We start from the raw sequence: 17,803 nt of genomic DNA on the forward strand, positions 1-17,803 counted from the left end.
CGAGATGAGACTCCAGACTCTCAGCAATGTGGTTGACTCTTAAATGCCTTCGGGGATGGGCAATAAATGCTGGCACAGCAACGCCCTCATCCCATGATCGCACAAAAAACCTCTTTGACCAAGGTTTTGATCACCTGATGTAATATCTCCTTATGGGGTTCAGTGTCAAATGTTGTTTGATGATATCCCTGTGAAACACCAGTCAGAGGACTGGAAAATGTCTAATGTAACACCCATGTTTAAGAAAGGAGGAAGATATGTAGAATAAAAGAAAGGAGGGAAGAGGAAGACAGGAAATTGTAGGCCGGTTAGCCTGACTTCGGTTGTTGCTAAGATTTTAGAGCCCATTGTCAAGGATGAGATTGTGGAATACGTGGAAGTGCAGGATCAAATAGGACTGAGTCAGGAAGGCAGCAGCCAATTAGTGCAGAGCAAGATCCCACAAATGGCCACATGACAGAGATCCGCTGATCTATTTTTTTTTACAAGGCTGAGTGATATTTGCCAGCACTGGGGATAATTCCCCTGCTCTTCTGCACAATAGTGCCCTGGGATCATTTACACCCACCTGCGTTAGCTTTGTCTACCATCTCACCTGAAATTGGCACCTCCGGCAGTCAGCACTCCGTCAGCACGGCCCTGGGACGAACGTTAGTCTTGATTCTTCTGCTCAAGCCCTGAGTGAGACTTGAACGGTGTAAATTGGGGGAGCGCAAGGAGACACTTTGGAAGAACATGGAGATCTCATAGGGCTGGAGCACTAGAGGAGGACGCGCAGGAAGTGGGGTCAGGCCACACACGTATTCAAAAACAAAGATGAGAATTTTATAATTGAGGCATTGCTGGACTGGGAGCCGGGAAGAGTAAAATTCTGGTAACGTTACTAGACTACTAATCCGGAAGTCTGCACTAATGCTCTGGAAACGCGAGTTCAAATCTCAATGCAGAAGGAGGTCTCACTAATAATGATCATGAAACTACTGGGTTATTATAAAAACCCATCTAGATCGCCAGTGCCATTTCAGGAAGGAAATCTGCTGCCCTTACCCAGTCTGCCTACATGTAACTCCAGAAACACAGCAATGTGGTTGGGAGTAAGTACCCTTCTGAAATGGCCAGGCAGGACACGCCGCTGTGTGAAAGGCTACAGGAAAAAGCACCGTGGGAGTACCCACGCAGCGGCTTAAGAAGGCAGCTCGCAACCACCTTCTCAAGGGCAATTAGGGTTGGGTAATGAATGTTAGCCAAGCCAGCGATGCCCACATTCTAATAATTAATATAAAGAAAAAAAAACATCGGTGATTGACAGGGAAACAGTTTTGGATGAGATCAAGGGCTGGATTCTCCGGCCCCTTAACCGCGTGGGTTTCTCGGCAGTGGGAATCTCTACTCCCGCTGCTTCTCAATGGGACTTCCCATTGAAGCCACCCCACGCTGCCAGGAAACCCCCGGGCGGGAGAGCGCTGCCAGCGGGAATTGAGAACCCCAACGGCCAGGGAATTCTAGCCCATGTATCTGCATTTGGAAGTTGGGTGGCCTGTGATGAGAGGGGTGGAAGAGTGAAGTCTGAGATGACAAAGAGATGTTTTGGGCCGACCGCCAGCTATTGTGCAGAGAGATTGGATGCTGCCTACACATTAGCCCTCTGGACTCACAAAGCCCCCAAAGGAATTGGCTGGCACTGACAAAGTGAGGGCACTCTCCCTTGTATTCACCTGAGGAAGGAGCGGTGCTCCGAAAGCTCGTGTTTGAAACAAACCTGTTGGACTTTAACCTGGTGTTGTGAGACTTCTTACTGTGCTCACCCCAGTCCAACGCCGGCATCTCCACATCATAACATCCTGGGGTCATGTGCCGATGGCTGGAATTGCCTCATCATTTCTCTGGCAACACGCCAGTAAGGATCTGCCAGTCAGCCGCAACGGACAGCTAAATGTGGGTTTTCTCTCCTAGATGGCCTGCGCCAAGGTTTTGTAAATAAGTTTGTTTTTCTCCTTAATTCGTGGGTGGCATGGTGGCACAGTGGTTAGCACTGCTGCCTCACAGCTCTGGGGACCCGGGTTCAATTCCGGGTTCAATTCCGGCCTTGGGTGACTGTGTGTGGAGTCTGCACGTTCTCCCCGTCTCTGCATGGGTTTCCTCCCACAGTCCAAAGATGTGTGGGTTAAGTTGATTGGTTAAAATCACCCCTTAGCATCCAAAAGATTAGGTTGGAGGGTAGCATGCCTCACGGCGCCGAGGTCCCAGGTTCGATCCCGGCTCTGGGTCACTGTCCGTGTGGAGTTTGCACATTCTCCCCGTGTTTGCGTGGGTTTTGCCCCCACAACCCAAAGATGTGCAGGTTAGGTGGATTGACCATGCTAAATTGCCTCTTAATTGGAAAAATTTAATTGGGTACTCTAAATTTATTTATTTTTTAATTAGGTTGGGTTCCTGGGTTATGGGGATAGGGTGGAGCCGTGGGCTTTGGTAGGGTGCTCTTTCCAAGGGCTGGTGCAGACTCATGGGGCCGAATGGCCAGCCTTCTGCACTGTAAATTCTGAGATTCTGCGAAATCAGAAATTCGGGACCTTGCTGTCAATGGCGTTTATTTAAGTTTGTTTTTCATTCATTCCTATGACGTGGCTGGCAATGCAAAACCAACATTTATTAGCTATTGCTAAGCATCTTAAAGGAGTGCAGCATTGTCAGCGCCCAGTGGAAGGCGGCACTATGTCAGCGCTGAGGGAGCGCAGCACTGTTAGCAGAGTCAGCTGTATATGCTCTGTCATATCCAGAGATCACTGAAGCTTCAATACAACTCTTTCTTCTTAACTAAACGCAAGATAAAAAATGACATTTTCTTGTGTAAAGATAATGTTTTATTTATACATAATACATCCAGTAACAGAATTAAAACATATGAATATGTACAGATCTGAAAATAGCAAATTATTTTTCTCCATGGACAAATTAATTAGTTAACAGGAAGACAAGTTACAGTTTTTCCACTGGCACTAAGACAGTTTGGGACTCTGGGGATGTAATTTTAACCTACCCTACCCATCAGAATACTGACTGGATCAGGGACCATGCTGGCCTTTACACAACAGCCAGTTTTACATCCCGTTGAAATGGACAGAGAGTAATATTGGGTGGGAGGGATGTGAAACTGGCGTGCTACCTCATGCGGTGAGAGTGAGGTTAAAATTGCACCCACAGATATCGGACAGCACTGGAAATTGCCATGTGGATCACGACAAAAACTTACTAGACCAGTGTGGATTCTGCATGTACAAAACGTTCAACACTCTAAAATTGGAACTGATGTTGCAACCAACCAGTGCCAAACTCACTCATTGGTTAGACCTTCCAAGCACCTCCAGCTACTGGCAAGAGGTCAGGTGGCAAGAAATGGTGCCCACCCACCCACCCCTCGCACCCCACCCCCACAAACAACCCCATAAATATTAAGGGAGGAATCAATCTCTCTCTTGCAACTCCTTCACCCTGCTCTGCTTGGGTAACGCAAGAGCTTCAAGTACATGTCCTCGCAAGCGCTGCACAACAGAGAAGCAACAGGCAGAACATTTCTGTTCAAAAGCAGTCCCAGCTCACGAACTTCAGTGAGCAAGTGGGTTGTGAGCGACACACTGCTCAATGTAGGAAACTCCCTCCCTGACCCAAGAAGACTTTTCACCCGGTAGGTTATTTGAAGTTTGTGTGTGGGCTCAGGAAAGAAGCTTCGCTTTGAAGGGCCAACTTGGAGAAAAGAAAAAACAATGCTGGAATCTCACTTCAGTTATATTTTATGACACTTTGTGTATAGCACCAAGGGTAGTTTGCAACCCGGGTCACCAATTGGGTGCACGAGGGAGTGGAAGTTGGGTGTTAAGGAGTTGGTATACTCCTAAAATTCAATCCCACCCCCACATCAAGCTACCATTAAGAATGTTGCCATTAGTATTTACACCAATATTAATCCAAAATATATAGTTTTATTGCAGAACCAAAAAATACTATACGTTACTTTTCTAGAGTTCTGTACCTGGGTGTGCATTTCAGATACTGCAGCCAGTAAGTGAGCACTTTTGCAAAAAGATAAACTCCTATTTTAAAAAAAAAAAAGAGATTTCAATCCCATTTACTGAATAGCTGGGCAGACGGGAATAATGGCTGGACGTTGGGTTTTGGCCACGTGCTATACAAATATCAGCTCAACTGACTTGAGCCAACAAAATAGTAATCCGTAATCCAGAATAATGCCATCAGTCCTAGCAAAGTAGCAGGCCCACGGAGGCTTTGAGAAAGGCCAATGGCTTGAAAGCCATCCATCATCTCAATTGACCACCTTCTTGGCTATTCACCTGGTACGTGGATAGGTCACGTTGGCAAGATTCAGTTCACCATTTAATTTGGTTCACGGAATATTTACCCAGCGTTAACCAGCAACCCCAACCATGCAGAATCCTGCAGGTTTTGACTGGATTGAACACGTCGGTGTGAAAGAAAAAAAACCCCATCCCTATCCCATATTTATCAATTGCAATTCTGCAGAATATTTTTTGACCATTAAATCTATTGAAAGGAGTCCTAACCCCACAGGATTAAAATCACCTTAAGCACTTGATTGCACGACAAGAGAATAGAGCTAATTGGCGGAAAATTGCCCAAAATGTTTGCACTTGGTTCCAAAAAGTTTGACCAAATTCCCATGTGTTTTAAACCACATCTTCAACCATCTAGGCTCAATTTTCCTCCCTAGAATGCCTCTCCTTAAAAGAAATGTAAGACATTAGCCTGGTCCTTGAAGCTCCTCTGCAATTGTTTCAGGAGAAACTTTTAAAATAGTTTTTACTGCTGCATGATCAATTTGACCCGCCAGACAGGACTGGTACCGTTAACACACTGCGTCTCTCAAGTAGACACCAATTGAAAGTTCAGATCTCCTCCTGTGGAAAAGCTAAAGGAAAATTTCTTAGTGTTTCAATATTTTAAAAAATAAATGGCGTGAAAATGAGCAAGGGGGGAAAAAAAAACATCTAAACTCTTTTTGCACAGGGATCTGCAGATGCACATACGCAAGACAAAGTTTCCTTTATTTATAAAACAATAATTTAATCCATAAATTGTTCTCCCATCATTTTTTGTACACACACATTTTAAAAAACGTGCCTGCGTTAAAGCATTGGAAGGTTTAGTTTAGGCTGAAGTTCAGATTCTGTCAACATTCTCCCAGTGGAAATTCAAGGGAGCTGTATTTAAAAACTTTGGCATTTGATGTTTGTTCTTTTTAAAAAAAACACTTTCAAAGAATCATTCTAATTGTCAAAGGATCTTATTCTCAAGAACACTGACAGAGGAACATAGCCATAGGTTCATATCACAGCAAAGGCCTCCACACAATCAGTTTATACAGTGGGAAACAGTTGGATATTTAGATGACTTTGGGTGAAATTAGTGTAGACACAAGAAATGAGAGGATAATAAACAACAACCGTTAAGTACCCGAGAAGATGGGAACTTAAAAATCACAAGTGTTTGACTTTTTGTACGTTTCTTGCACCGGATGTTCATCATCGCCTAGCAACAATATGGGCCTATGTCAAAGTTATATTGGAGAGCCAGCACATGGCATCTGTACATCTCCAGGATGTAAAAAGGACAGTTCCGGAAAACAGGGATAAATTTGAAAAAAAAACAACACTGGAAATATATTATTCGACATCACTTTCAGAGTGGCTGACCCCACGTTATCCTGCGATGACTATTCCAGTATGAAACCCGATCATATTGTTCACATAACAAACATGGCAGAAAGGTACATCATCCTAGAATTAAACGCCATTCATCTTGAAACGTACATTTAAAAAAAATAAAAATCACACCTTGAAATAAAAGAGGCGGCAATTAAAATATTCTTAGATAGATAAATTATTTTTTTTTAAAAGCATGAATTTTTTTAGTTAGAACCAGTTCTTGCAGAATGTGACGTTATAGGAACATAATTTTGTGTTATTAACATTTGTAATAAAAATTCTACAGAAAGGTAACAATCTACGATTATTTATGTCTCGAACCCATTTATAAAAATTCCAATTTATTTGTTTTGGGGTCGTGAAGCAAGGAAATGCAAGCAATTAATAGTTTCTGCATGGTGAGGGAGGGAGGGTTGAAAGGGGTTGATCTGGTGAGAAACTGGAGAAATGCACCTGCGCTTCTTAAAAAGATCATTGATCAAGTTGCCAATTACTGTTTATCCATGGATTTCTGCAAAAATCCATGGATATCCCTGCCTGCCGGGGGCGGCAGCATTGGAAAAAAAAACTAAGCTACAGTTTCAGGGATCGGAAATGTGAAACCTTTCGTCACTCCCTCCTCAACAAATCTTGGTGGAAATGCTAGTCGTGGGCGATAACAGACAACATTTGTTTTTTAAAATCCAGATACGTTCCATTGGAAAATGCTTTAATTTCTTTAATCTGGGTTAGACAATACTTTGTGGATTTGGATGCGTTTTTGAAAAAATATAATGCACACAGATGTAATTGTTATATCTTTAAAAAAAAAACAAAATCGCAGAGGTTTTTTAAAAACTAGTTGCAGAATTTGGCTCCACTTCAGTCCGTGTCTTGTTAAGGCGGAAGCTCTCGGAAAGAATATAAAGTCTGTTGTTCAGGAGCTCGGGCACCCATGAAGCTTATGCATAGAACTCAGTGGTCGGTGCCTTTTTGTAGATGGGTTTTTTGCTCAGGTCGTAGCTGCCTTCGTCCTTCTTCCTCATGCGGTAAACGAGCAGCAGGATGAGAAGGATGGCGAATAGAAGGCCAATAGTACCACCAGCAATCATCGCTGAAAATGTATAAAAAGAGAATCAGTCAGCGTAGCTTTGCATTGTGACATTGAAGTGTAGTTACTGTTATAACAGTGTTGTGACAGTCTACTTGCACACAAAGTTTCCAATAGCCAAATGTTTTTAAAAACATAATTTGGTTTTAGAGATTAGTTGGCCAGGAAGAGCACAACACAATATCTGTGAAGTATTTAGATGTCCTAGGCAGGCGAGGCTATGGGCCAAGTGCTGGGAAATGGGACTAGAATGGTTAGGCATTTGCTTTTGACCAAGGCAGATGCGATGGGCTGAAGAGCCTTTCCTGTGCCACAGGCCTCTAAACACGTCCCCTCTTCAAAGTGGTGTAGTGGGGTCTTCCTCAGCCACCAGAGAGGGCAGCTGGTTTTTACCATGTCAGACAGTGAAGCATTTCCTCAAGTCTCCCTTGGATGTGGCGGGGAAAATAAAATGGTGAGCGCGTGGCAACATCACTGGACGAGATTTACAGAAACCCAGGCTAATGCTCTGGGGTTAGGGGGTTCAAATCCCACCACGGCAGATGGTGGAATAAATAAAAATTAGGAATTGAAAAGGTAGTCTCATTGATGATGACCATGAAAGCAGTGGCAAATCTGGTTCAATAATGCCATTAGGGGCAACACGGTGGCTGGCACTGCTGCCTCACAGCGCCAGGGACCCCGCTTTAATTCCGTCCTTGAGTGACTGTGCAATCTCCACATGGACATTCTCCCTGCGTAGGGTTCCTCCGGGTGCTCCGGTTTCCTCCCACCGTCCAAACATGTGCAGGTTAGGTGGATTGGCATTATAAAAATTAACCTTAGACGTCCCGGGATGTGTGGGTTAAGTGGGGTTGCAGGGATAGGGTGCTCTTTCAGAGGGTCGGTGCAGACTCGATGGGCCGAATGGCCTCCTTCTGCACTGAGGTGCTTCTATGGTTCTTCAATTTAGGGAAGGAAATTTGTCATCCTTCCATAGCCAGTCAGTGGAATTCAGGGGGAACCTCTTTATCCAGTTTGGACATATTGAACAGCCACAGGAAAGGGAATAGCAGAGACGCATTTAATGGGCAATCTGGATTAACACAAGGATGAGGAGAGGAGGGGTGGTGGGAGGCAAAACAAAAGTCCAGCATGGATAAGTTGGGCAGATGTTAATTCTATGCAAGATGGGAGGACAAAAGTACTCGGAACAGATCATTCCAATATGGATGACATGATGTTTAGGAGGTGATGTCGGACAGGTACCTGCTAGCATCTCTGTGCTCTCAAAGACACTGCCGTTGTTGTTTGTGCTCGCCAAGGCAATCCTGTTGTCGATGTCTTCCTCTGCTGGGGCATTTTTCGCCAGCTGCACTTCATTGTTCTCAATGTGGCCCTCCACGTTGTCAATCACATCACTTTCACTTTCGTCAATGCGGTTGTCCAGATCATCCTAAGGAAAAATGACCATTCTATTACTCTCAAGTCCTCTTCTCCCCTACCATGTCCCAGAATTCTCTTCTTTTAAAAAAAAATGAGCAAGAGAGCCAAAAAGTGCTACTTGTGTTGCGATGAATGTCACCTCCTGGGTGATTCAGTGCGGCTACCTCTCTAGCAGGCATTGCAGGTGGGGCATTAGGCACTGGGAGCATTGGTGAGATTGGCCACCTCCTTTTGCCCCTTTCTGGCACCAAGTCCAATTGTTGCCATCTGTGCTGTCAGATTCAGCAACATTCCTCGGAGCGCTGACTAGTCAAAGACAGCAAAATATTGCAACAGCCCCGACGGTTCCCCCGACAGGTTGTTCTTTATTAGCGGAATCACACAAACATTGCATCGAGCGGACACTACAGGAGTAGGACCAGACCAGCGGGGACTAGCACAGAACTAACCCAGGTGATCGGAATGACCCTCATGTGGTCACATTCTATGGTTGGGGAACTTGTTCAAAACCAAAGCTCTGAAGTCAGCGGGAAATCCCGTGAAACTCAGCAGCTCTTTGTAAAACCACCTGCCCTCCCATATCATCGGTTAGTCAACTCCGCATTCTGGCTCTCCGTGCGGGCTTTCAACCTGCGCAACAATCACGGAAAATCAAACAGCCCCATTGGGGCTTAGTGTTGGCGGGGTTACTGGGTTATGGTGGATCGGGTGGAGGTGTGACACCCATTGAAGGAGGGTTAGTAAAGAATGGAGCATATCTCACCTCATCATCAATTGGTTTCTCACGCCCATCTGCAAGTAAAGAATTAACAGGTTAACCATCACAGTTTGCAAAGTCAAGATGAGTATTGTATTATCAAAATTGTACATCTGAATGACATTGCGTGTAATAATCGAGCTTCTTTATTGGTTGAAAATGTTGGTGCGGTGGATGCCACAGCACTCACCCACTGGGTTTGTGCCTCACCAGCTCTTTTTGCATCTCGTGTCAGTCCATGCGCATTATACCGCATGTCTCAAAAGATAGCTTATTGGCCCAAATTCCTTTCCAGAGATGAGCACAAATTTAGGTAGGTCAGTCAGTCACTGCCCAGTGCAGTTCTGAGAGAGTGCTGTCTTTCAATGAATGCCAGCCAGTCGGTCGGTCTTAGATCATAGAATTTACAGTGCAGAAGGAGGCCATTCGGCCCATCGGGAATGCACCGGCTCTTGGAAAGAGCACCATACCCAAGCCCACATCTCCACCCGATCCCCATAGCCCAGTAACCCCACCCAACACTAAGGGCAATTTTGGACACTAAGGACAAGTTATCACGGCCAGTCCACCTAACCTGCACATCTTTGGACTGCGGGAGGAAACGGGAGCACCCGGAAGAAGCCCACGCACACACGGGGAGAACGTGCAGACTCCGCACAGACAGTGACCCAAGCCGGGAATCGAACCTGGGACCCTGGAGCTGTGAAGCAATTGTGCTAACCACTATGCTACCATGCTTTAGGTGAAGGTGAAATGTGCCATCACACTGTTCAAAACAGAGGTGCGTCCTGGCCAAAATATATACATGAACCATCACCACAAAAAAAAAGAATGGTTCTGGTCATTGGCATATGCTATTTGTGGGATCTTGCTGTGCAAAAGGTCACTAGGTTTCTGCATCATCTTGCAGCCACTAAATAACACTGTGTAACCAAAGTGATTGGAGGGCATCACAAGGTTGTGACAGCTTTATATGTCGGCAAGGTTTTCCTTCCTTCCTGCCTCTTTTAAAGATTAAGGACAGAATGCAGGAGTAGTTACAGGTGACAGAATCATTTCACAAACTGAGCAGCGTGCTTGGTGATTATGTTATGTGTTCATGAATAATGGAGCAGTGTGTGGTCAAGCATGTGGTTAAAAACCTTACTGAACACTGACATCCATCCACTCCCCCCCTCCCAGCCCCCAAGCATGAAGGGAGTTAAACTCGAGCTTTTATGACGTTAATCTCAAATGAACCTTTTAGGTTTATTCCACTCAAGTTGGAATTTCCACTTGTGCGAGATTGTGGTTGTAATGGGGAAGGTGGGAAATGTGGGGTTTGAAAGGAGTAAAACCCCTGCAGTTATGCAGGTTTTACAGTAACACGGGAAGTTGTAGTCTCGGTTTGATGAGCATTACAAGTCCCCAGCGAAACCACTTCCCTCGCAGCAGCTGTTCGGTACAACACGAGGCAGCTCCGTCACATTCTCCCCGCGTCTGCGTGGCTCTCACCCCCATGACCCCAAAGATGTGCTGGGTAAGTGGGCTGGCCACCCTAAATTGCCCCTTAAATTGAGTACTCTAAATTTAATTTTTAGAAATAAATAAATAAAACAGAAGACGGCTCCTGATGACACATGGGAAACTGAGGCACAAAAGTCTTGCAAACATTCTGAATGTCTGTACTTTGAAACTGTAGGTCAAAAATCCAACCCCCGCAACACTCCACTGCCCCTCTTATTCTAACTCTTCTCAAAAGTATTTACTGGTGTTTATCGATGGGAACTATGTTATGAAATGAAATGAAAATGAAAATCGCTTATTGTCACGAGTAGGCTTCAATGAAGTTACTGTGAAAAGCCCCTAGTCGCCACATTCCGGCGCCTGTCCGGGGAGGCTGGTTATTCAATGGATGCTACATTAATAGGAAAAAAAAATTACTTTTCCAAAAAACCTTAAGTATGTGATGGTTTTGAAAAGGTAACAAGAGCATCACCCACTCGGAGGTCATTGGAAATGGCCCTCGGGTCTGATGGCATTTATTGGAAATCCGCTCCTTTAGTCAGTTGCATGTGAAGGCCAGACCGCCGAGACTGCCTTGTGTCAGACTCCAATCCCACTACAAATGGGGCGGAATCAGAAGTCACTTTGCAAGCATGATATTCAAGGCAGCTGATCAAAATCAGACTCTTAAAAATTTTTTTTTTTTAGAGTAACCAATTAATGTTTTCCAATTAAGGGGCAATTTAGCGTGGCCAATCCACCTACCCTGCACATCTTTGGGCTGTGAGGGCGAAACCCACGCAAACACGGGGAGAATGTGCAAACTCCACACGGACAGTGACCCAGAGCCAGGGTCGAATCTGGGACCTCGGCGCCGTGAGGCAACTGTTCTAACCGCTGCGCCACCGTGCTGCCCTATCAACATCATACTCAAGGGAATCAACATCATACTCAAGGGAATCAACATCATACTGAAGGGAAATGAGAGACACACGGGCTTTGCCACTGATGCTTCAATCCCATGAATGGCCAACTAGAGAGCTGTCTGGCCTCCCAGATAGTTTAAGTTAAAGCAGGATCAACATCCAGCAATACCAAAATCCCAGGATGGGAGAAGATATATTACAGGCCTCTTTAAAATTAATTGGCTGCTCATTAAGATAGATTTGTCCAACAACTTCTGGAAAAGGGCTGAGTGGATTTGCAAAATAGCTTGAATAAAAAGGAGCTATTGGGCCTGAGTTAACCAAATGGGGACAAAGACCCACAGCGCGCGCATTTAGCCGCATGCTTCCCGGCACTTGCAGCGCCAACACATGGCTATACAATCCCACTCTAAAGGGCTTCAGCGGGGAAGGTGCATCTGAGGCTGCTCATTTCTACACCGAGGAGCTCTGCTCGTTGGAACTCCTCAGTGCAAGACCGGGAAGCCATTTAAAAATGGCATCACGATCGTCAAGGCCCCCAACGCAACCTGCCCCCCCCCCAATGGCATTATGCCAGTGTCATCTGGGCACCTTGGCAGTGACAGGCTGGAACCCAGGGTGCCTGGGTGGCACCAGTGCCAGGGTACCACCCTGCCAAAGGGCATGTATCTGGGTTCCTCCGATCCCCTGGAAGGCCCCCTCTCGTGCCGTTCCGTCTGGTCCCGGTTTGTGGAGACCAGTGCTGAACGGTACTCGCCCGCAGTCTTCAAGGCGAAGGGGAATCACATTGCAACATTTCGCGAGATTGGGTTATGAACAGACACAAAAATGATTACAGAACATACTGTAAGCCAAGCTGTGGTTTAACAGAGTAATTGTAGAATGGCCTTAAATGTTTGCTGCAATGGACTCTGCTTTGCAAGTAGCAGTTGAGGATTGCAAGAGATCTGCTTATTTCTGAAACAGCTAGAGATCATTTCAAATTGCAGCGCCATTTGCATTTACAAAGGGATTGAGATTTAATGTGGGAGGGAGTGAGAGATGATTGGATTATGCAAAATGGGTTGTTGGGAGAATATCAAAATTCCATTTGCTTTTGTAACAAAACTTCCCCTTTTTAACTCATAGTGGGAGACTTTAACCTCACATAGCTTCAGAAAGAACCTGACATTTTACAGATAAATATGGGCATTGGGCCTAGTGTGTCCTGAAGATGATATTAGAGGTGTGATTTTAGGGATGGCTGGGTGTTTTGAGTCAGTTCATCTAGAATCCCTACAGTGCAGAAGGAGGCCATTCGGCCCATCAAGTCTGCACCAACCATTTGAATGAGCACACTACCCTTGCCCACTCTTCACAGCCCCCAACCCCATGACCCCATAACCTAACCTGACCTGACCGTCCCGAGACACTAAGGGGCAATTTAGCATGGCTATTTTCTATATTTCTGTGGGAGTGGGACACTGAATTTACATGATCAGCCATGATCATATTGAATGGTGATGCAAGCTAGAAGGGCCGAATGGCCTACTCCTGCACCTATTTTCTATGTTTCGATCCACCTGACCTGCACATCTTTGGATTGTGGGAGGAAACCCACGCGGACACGGGGAGAAGGTGCAAACTCCACACAGAAACTCATCCCAAGGCCGGAATTGAACCGGGGTGCTTTGTGCTGTGAGGCAGCAGTGCTAACCACTGTGCCATCTCAGACTTATAGTCTTGGACCGAATACAATCCTATACACGAAACAACAGCTGCACACAAGAGGCAACGAGAAGATCTTGGGAGTTCCCAACAATTAAACTTTGAGTCAAGCTAAATTTGGCGGAAATTTAGAAGCAAAATACTGCAGATGCTGGAAGTCAGCATAAACATTTGTGGCTCTCTTGGAAGGTTAGTTCTGTGTCAAGTCCCAGTCCACATCAATCAACCCGGATTAGTAGAACCAGACAAGAAACAAGATAGTTACCCATATCAGCGTCATCTCCAGAGGCGAAACCAGAGCCATCGTCTTGCTTGTCGGGATGAAGTTTATTTAGTCCATGGAACCCCGAACCCTCCAGATCATTGAAGTGGGGCTTCTCAGAGAGCAACTCGCTGTGCTATATCAGGTTGAGAGAGAGAGAGAGACAGGACATCAGTACAGAGTATGCAATTCAGGAATCAGACCTTGTACAGCTTAACATAGCGTTTGGTTCCAGACATTTAAATTAATTTCTCCATGGATGGAGAATGGGAATGAGGGAATGAGAGACTTTATCTCTCTCCCCCCGCCCTCCCCTCAAAAAGGTCAGTCTAGCACAAGCTCCAAATCACATGTTAAACAGAGACAAGTGCTACATTCTTACTGTTAAAGCGGAAACATTCCAATTGGGCAGTAAACAGGAAAAGAAGTTATAAATATATACTCTGGACCCTGGTGCAGCAGGAGGGGAAAGAGGGCAGAGACAGATGCATTCATTGTCTTTCTGCTCTGCCACAAGTAATCTTCCGCATCGTTCCATTCGCTTGCCATTATTTTTTTTGAAGCAACTACATTGGTGGCCGGAACCAGGGAAAGGAGTAAAAAAAAAGTGGATTTCACGCATTTGACCTGAATATTTATCATCCCACAGTGAATCTTAACATTGCACCATTAGCTCATCACGAGTAACGTTTAATGCGAGACAGAAGCTGGTTCACGATGGTAGAGGAGGGGCAGCACGGTGGCGCAGTGGGTTAGCAGTGCCTCACGGCGCAGAGGTCCCAGGTTCGATCCCGACTCTGGGTCACTGTCCGTGTGGAGTTTGCACATTCTCCCCGTGTTGCGTGGGTTTCGGCCCCACAATCTAAAGATGTGCAGGGCAGTTGGATTGGCCACGATAAATTGCCCCTTAATTGGAAAAAACGAATTGGGTATTCTAAATTTATATTAAAAAAAACAAACACAATGGGAGATGCTGATCGGCTCCTGTACAAAAAGTGTGAAGCCATGACAAATTGGAGTTGCGGGCAGTGTCCAGCCCGCCATTTCCCCACTACTCGCTAGCTTGGCAACACCGCACAGACACTCCAAAAGATCTGCAATTGATCAGCAGTAGAATCACAACCTCACACCCAGAGGGATGAAGCACTGCCACAGTTCACCTCAGGTTATCAGGAAAGGGAGGTCAGCTAATCAATAACAAAGAGAGACCCCTGACGGATATTTAGACAACTGTCAGAAATCAAACCGGGGTCGAGGTACCATCTTATATATTAACCGAGCAGCTGTGGTGATATCCACTGGACACGGGGCAAGGCAGAGAATGGAACAAGAGCGCGAGGCTTGGGCTACAACGAGAGCAGTGGCTACACTCTAGAAATGGAAAGATATGGTGTAGGAGGAGATGGCAGATTTAAAATAGATGCGGTACAGAGTTACAGCCAGCAGTCGGACAGAAACACATGTAACATTCCATCAGCTAGTGACAGCACATAGCTCAACAATAAACCAAACGGGTTAACTTTCTTCATTGGCGAGCACCACTTGTACATGCGGACTGTGTGTTCCCTGCTGATCAAACCTGGCATTGTGTGGGATTTACATTTTAAATGATCTAAAGTCTTGGTGTGTGCGCAAGTCAATCCTACGTGACAGGTATTTGATTCTTTTCCAGAATCACTTCTTAAAAAGCAATTAGATGCTGATGAAGAGGTTGGGGAAATTCCTAAAAGGACAAGATCAAATGGGCTGAAGGGTCTTTTCAAGTCAAGCTCCTTTTCAAACATGGAAAGTACGCCTCCGTTTACCAAACTTGTTTCAAAATAAAGCTATCAACTGCACAGGTTACCATGGTTGCACTATTCGAAGACCCAATACTTGGGTGCGAACAATGCTTAGGTCGCAAAGGCTGCTATTTTCACCCCTCCCTCTCAAATATCTGCATTGCACCATTCACAGAAATACTTTCAGGCCACTGAGGCACTGTGCAGTAATGGGGCAGCCACTTTGTGCAGAGCAAGCCCCACAAAGATGGTGATGTGGCATTGACCACTTCACAATCGGCTCGATGTTGGCACCCCCGAGAGATAAATATTGGCCAGGACACTGGAGCAAACCTCTGACCTTGTGCTATGGGGCCTTTTGCACCCATCTGATGGGGCAGATTGGATCGGTCCTTTAAAAAAATGGCTTTTCCCCCCGGAACCTGTTATTGCAGCCAATGAAGTACCTCCAACAGTACTGTGCGGTGGTGAGAGTTGAGGTTTTCTTCAAGCCCCATTCCCAGAAGCTAGTGAAGCCACAATGAACAGACTACTACCCAGACCCAAGGCTGCCATCTACCAATAATCGATGGGGTAGATCTACAGTCATTGGTGGGCTGCGGACGTCACCTTGGATGTACCGGAGGTAATACAAAAGCACTAAACACCATCAAGGAGGAATGGAAAGTGTAATCAGTGATTACAAGGTTACTTGTACAACTTGTTTAGGACATTTGAGTCACTGAGTTGCAACATATCCTCCTTACTCATGAAACTTTTAACAAATTCGTACAAGTCACCTTTTCCCTCTTGGCATACCAGGACACTATTTCCACAAGCTCCAGCAGTAGGCCTGAATGGCATAACGCCCAACGCAACGACAATGAACATTGATGAGAAGAAATGGAAACCTTGGTTGATTACCCGTCTCCACAACCCAGTGATGCCAAGACTACAGCACCGTGTTTCACCTCACCCGGGCTCAGTGGCCAAGTCCAAGGCTTTTAGACGCCACTCACTAACACGCCAAAGTGTCCACATGCCAGAACTACCCAACCGAGACACTATTGTCAAGGCAATGTCTCATACTCATTTTCAAATCCCTCCATGGCTTATTTCACCACCCCCCAATGTGCTCCTGCTCCACAATCCGGAGAGATCTCTGCACTCCTCCTCCAATCCTGGCCGCTTGGGCTGACCAGGCAGCCAAGCTCTCCGCTGCCCTCCCTCGCCCCCTTTAGCATGCACACTATCTGCCCTGATCCTTATGCAGCTCGTCATCAAAAATATCAGACGATGCTCTTGAAATAAAATGCTTTGGGATGTTTTACTCCTTTAAAAAAAAAAGACTGGTGCTTTGCAAGTTGTTGATAGGATTAGCTTGCTCATTTGCCCTATCCATTGAGTGATAAGGTGAAAACAACACAAGCGGCAGGATAAGAAATCCATGGCTGGGTGCTCAGAGCGAGTTGCAGCTTGATCAATGGCTTGCAGTCAAGAAAAGAGAACAATGAAGCTAAGAAACTCCCCAAATACTAAGAAACAAAACCCAAAAAAAGATGAAATGGAAGATGCGGGTGGTGGCAAAAAGTGCACATTTTCTGATTAAAATCAGTGCTACTGGTAACAGCGCAGTCATTTTGTCTGGTTGGCTGCCAAGAAAACTTCTAGCCCGGGGGAGTTAAATCCACAATATTGCATTCAACACCTTGCTCATAGGAAGGGTCACCTAGAGTGTAATGGCTGTGTGTGTGAGCCAATCTTGTGGATCTTCATGGCTTAAATTGAAATCCTACCCACCACCACTTGTTTAAGAGGCATCTTGACAAAAACATGAATAGGATGGGAATAGAGGGATACGGACCCCGGAAGTGTCGAAGATTTTCGCTTAGACGGGCAGCTCTGGAGGCAGGTTTTGTTGGCTAACAACTCGCATCAGAGCCCAGATAACTAGCTTGGTCTGGCTGACTATTCAAACCATTGGGCGGGGTGGGGGGGTGGGGGGGGGGGGGGGGGGGGGGGGGCGAAAAAAATTGCCCCTCCCAAACTTAGGCAGCTACCCAAACCAACTAATTCAGCACCGGCACTTGTGTCCCAAGAGTCTACATTGGCACAACTTGGCCAATGAGACGGGTGAGTAGGGGCGTGAATCAGCGAGCAGGCGCAAGGGGTCCAATCCCCTCCTTCCGTTTGCACTAGTCAAGATCACAAGTCAAACCAACATCTAAGGTCTTGGTGACCACACTACACGTAGAATCCCCCACCATTACTACCTCTGCAGTTACAGACTCGTCCAGACGGTCAGTCGCAATCAAATCCCTCCCACGACCGAGGTTTGAAGGTGATGCTGCCATGCTGCCTTTGTGCCTCGGGTAATACTATCACTCCGTCCATTGATTAAACCCCTCCTGACAGTTTCAATTAATCTTACTGCTGTCAGATTTTGTGTAGCACAGTTCAATACTTGTTCCCACGTGTAACATGACCCCATTTTCTACATGTCTCCATGCAAGCAACTTTTCATTTATTTTTAAAAAAGCAAGGTTGATTGAAATCAAACAGGTGTCATCACAACAGCAGAGAATGATCCAGCCCACTAATGAGCGATGATGCAGTGTCAGAACCCAACAGCCTCCCGTGGAAAGTCATAAGA

General features: G+C 45.8%; 1 protein-coding gene across 1 annotated transcript in view; it reads right to left on the reverse strand.

Annotated features, from left to right (window-relative positions):
• Window positions 1-5,076: 5,076 nt before the first annotated feature.
• sdc4 (syndecan 4) overlaps window positions 5,077-17,803 on the reverse strand; it is a 29,507-nt gene continuing 16,780 nt past the window's right edge. The window contains exons 2-5 of the mRNA XM_038803721.1: window positions 13,394-13,526; window positions 9,017-9,045; window positions 8,077-8,263; window positions 5,077-6,831 (exon numbers count right to left, since the gene is read on the reverse strand). Coding sequence (XP_038659649.1) covers window positions 6,680-6,831; window positions 8,077-8,263; window positions 9,017-9,045; window positions 13,394-13,526 — 501 coding nt within the window. The 3' untranslated portion in view covers window positions 5,077-6,679. The remainder of the gene's footprint in view (window positions 6,832-8,076; window positions 8,264-9,016; window positions 9,046-13,393; window positions 13,527-17,803) is intronic.

Source organism: Scyliorhinus canicula, chromosome 7 (assembly GCF_902713615.1).
Source record: "Scyliorhinus canicula chromosome 7, sScyCan1.1, whole genome shotgun sequence".
In the NCBI taxonomy this organism is placed as follows: Eukaryota; Metazoa; Chordata; class Chondrichthyes; order Carcharhiniformes; family Scyliorhinidae; genus Scyliorhinus; species Scyliorhinus canicula.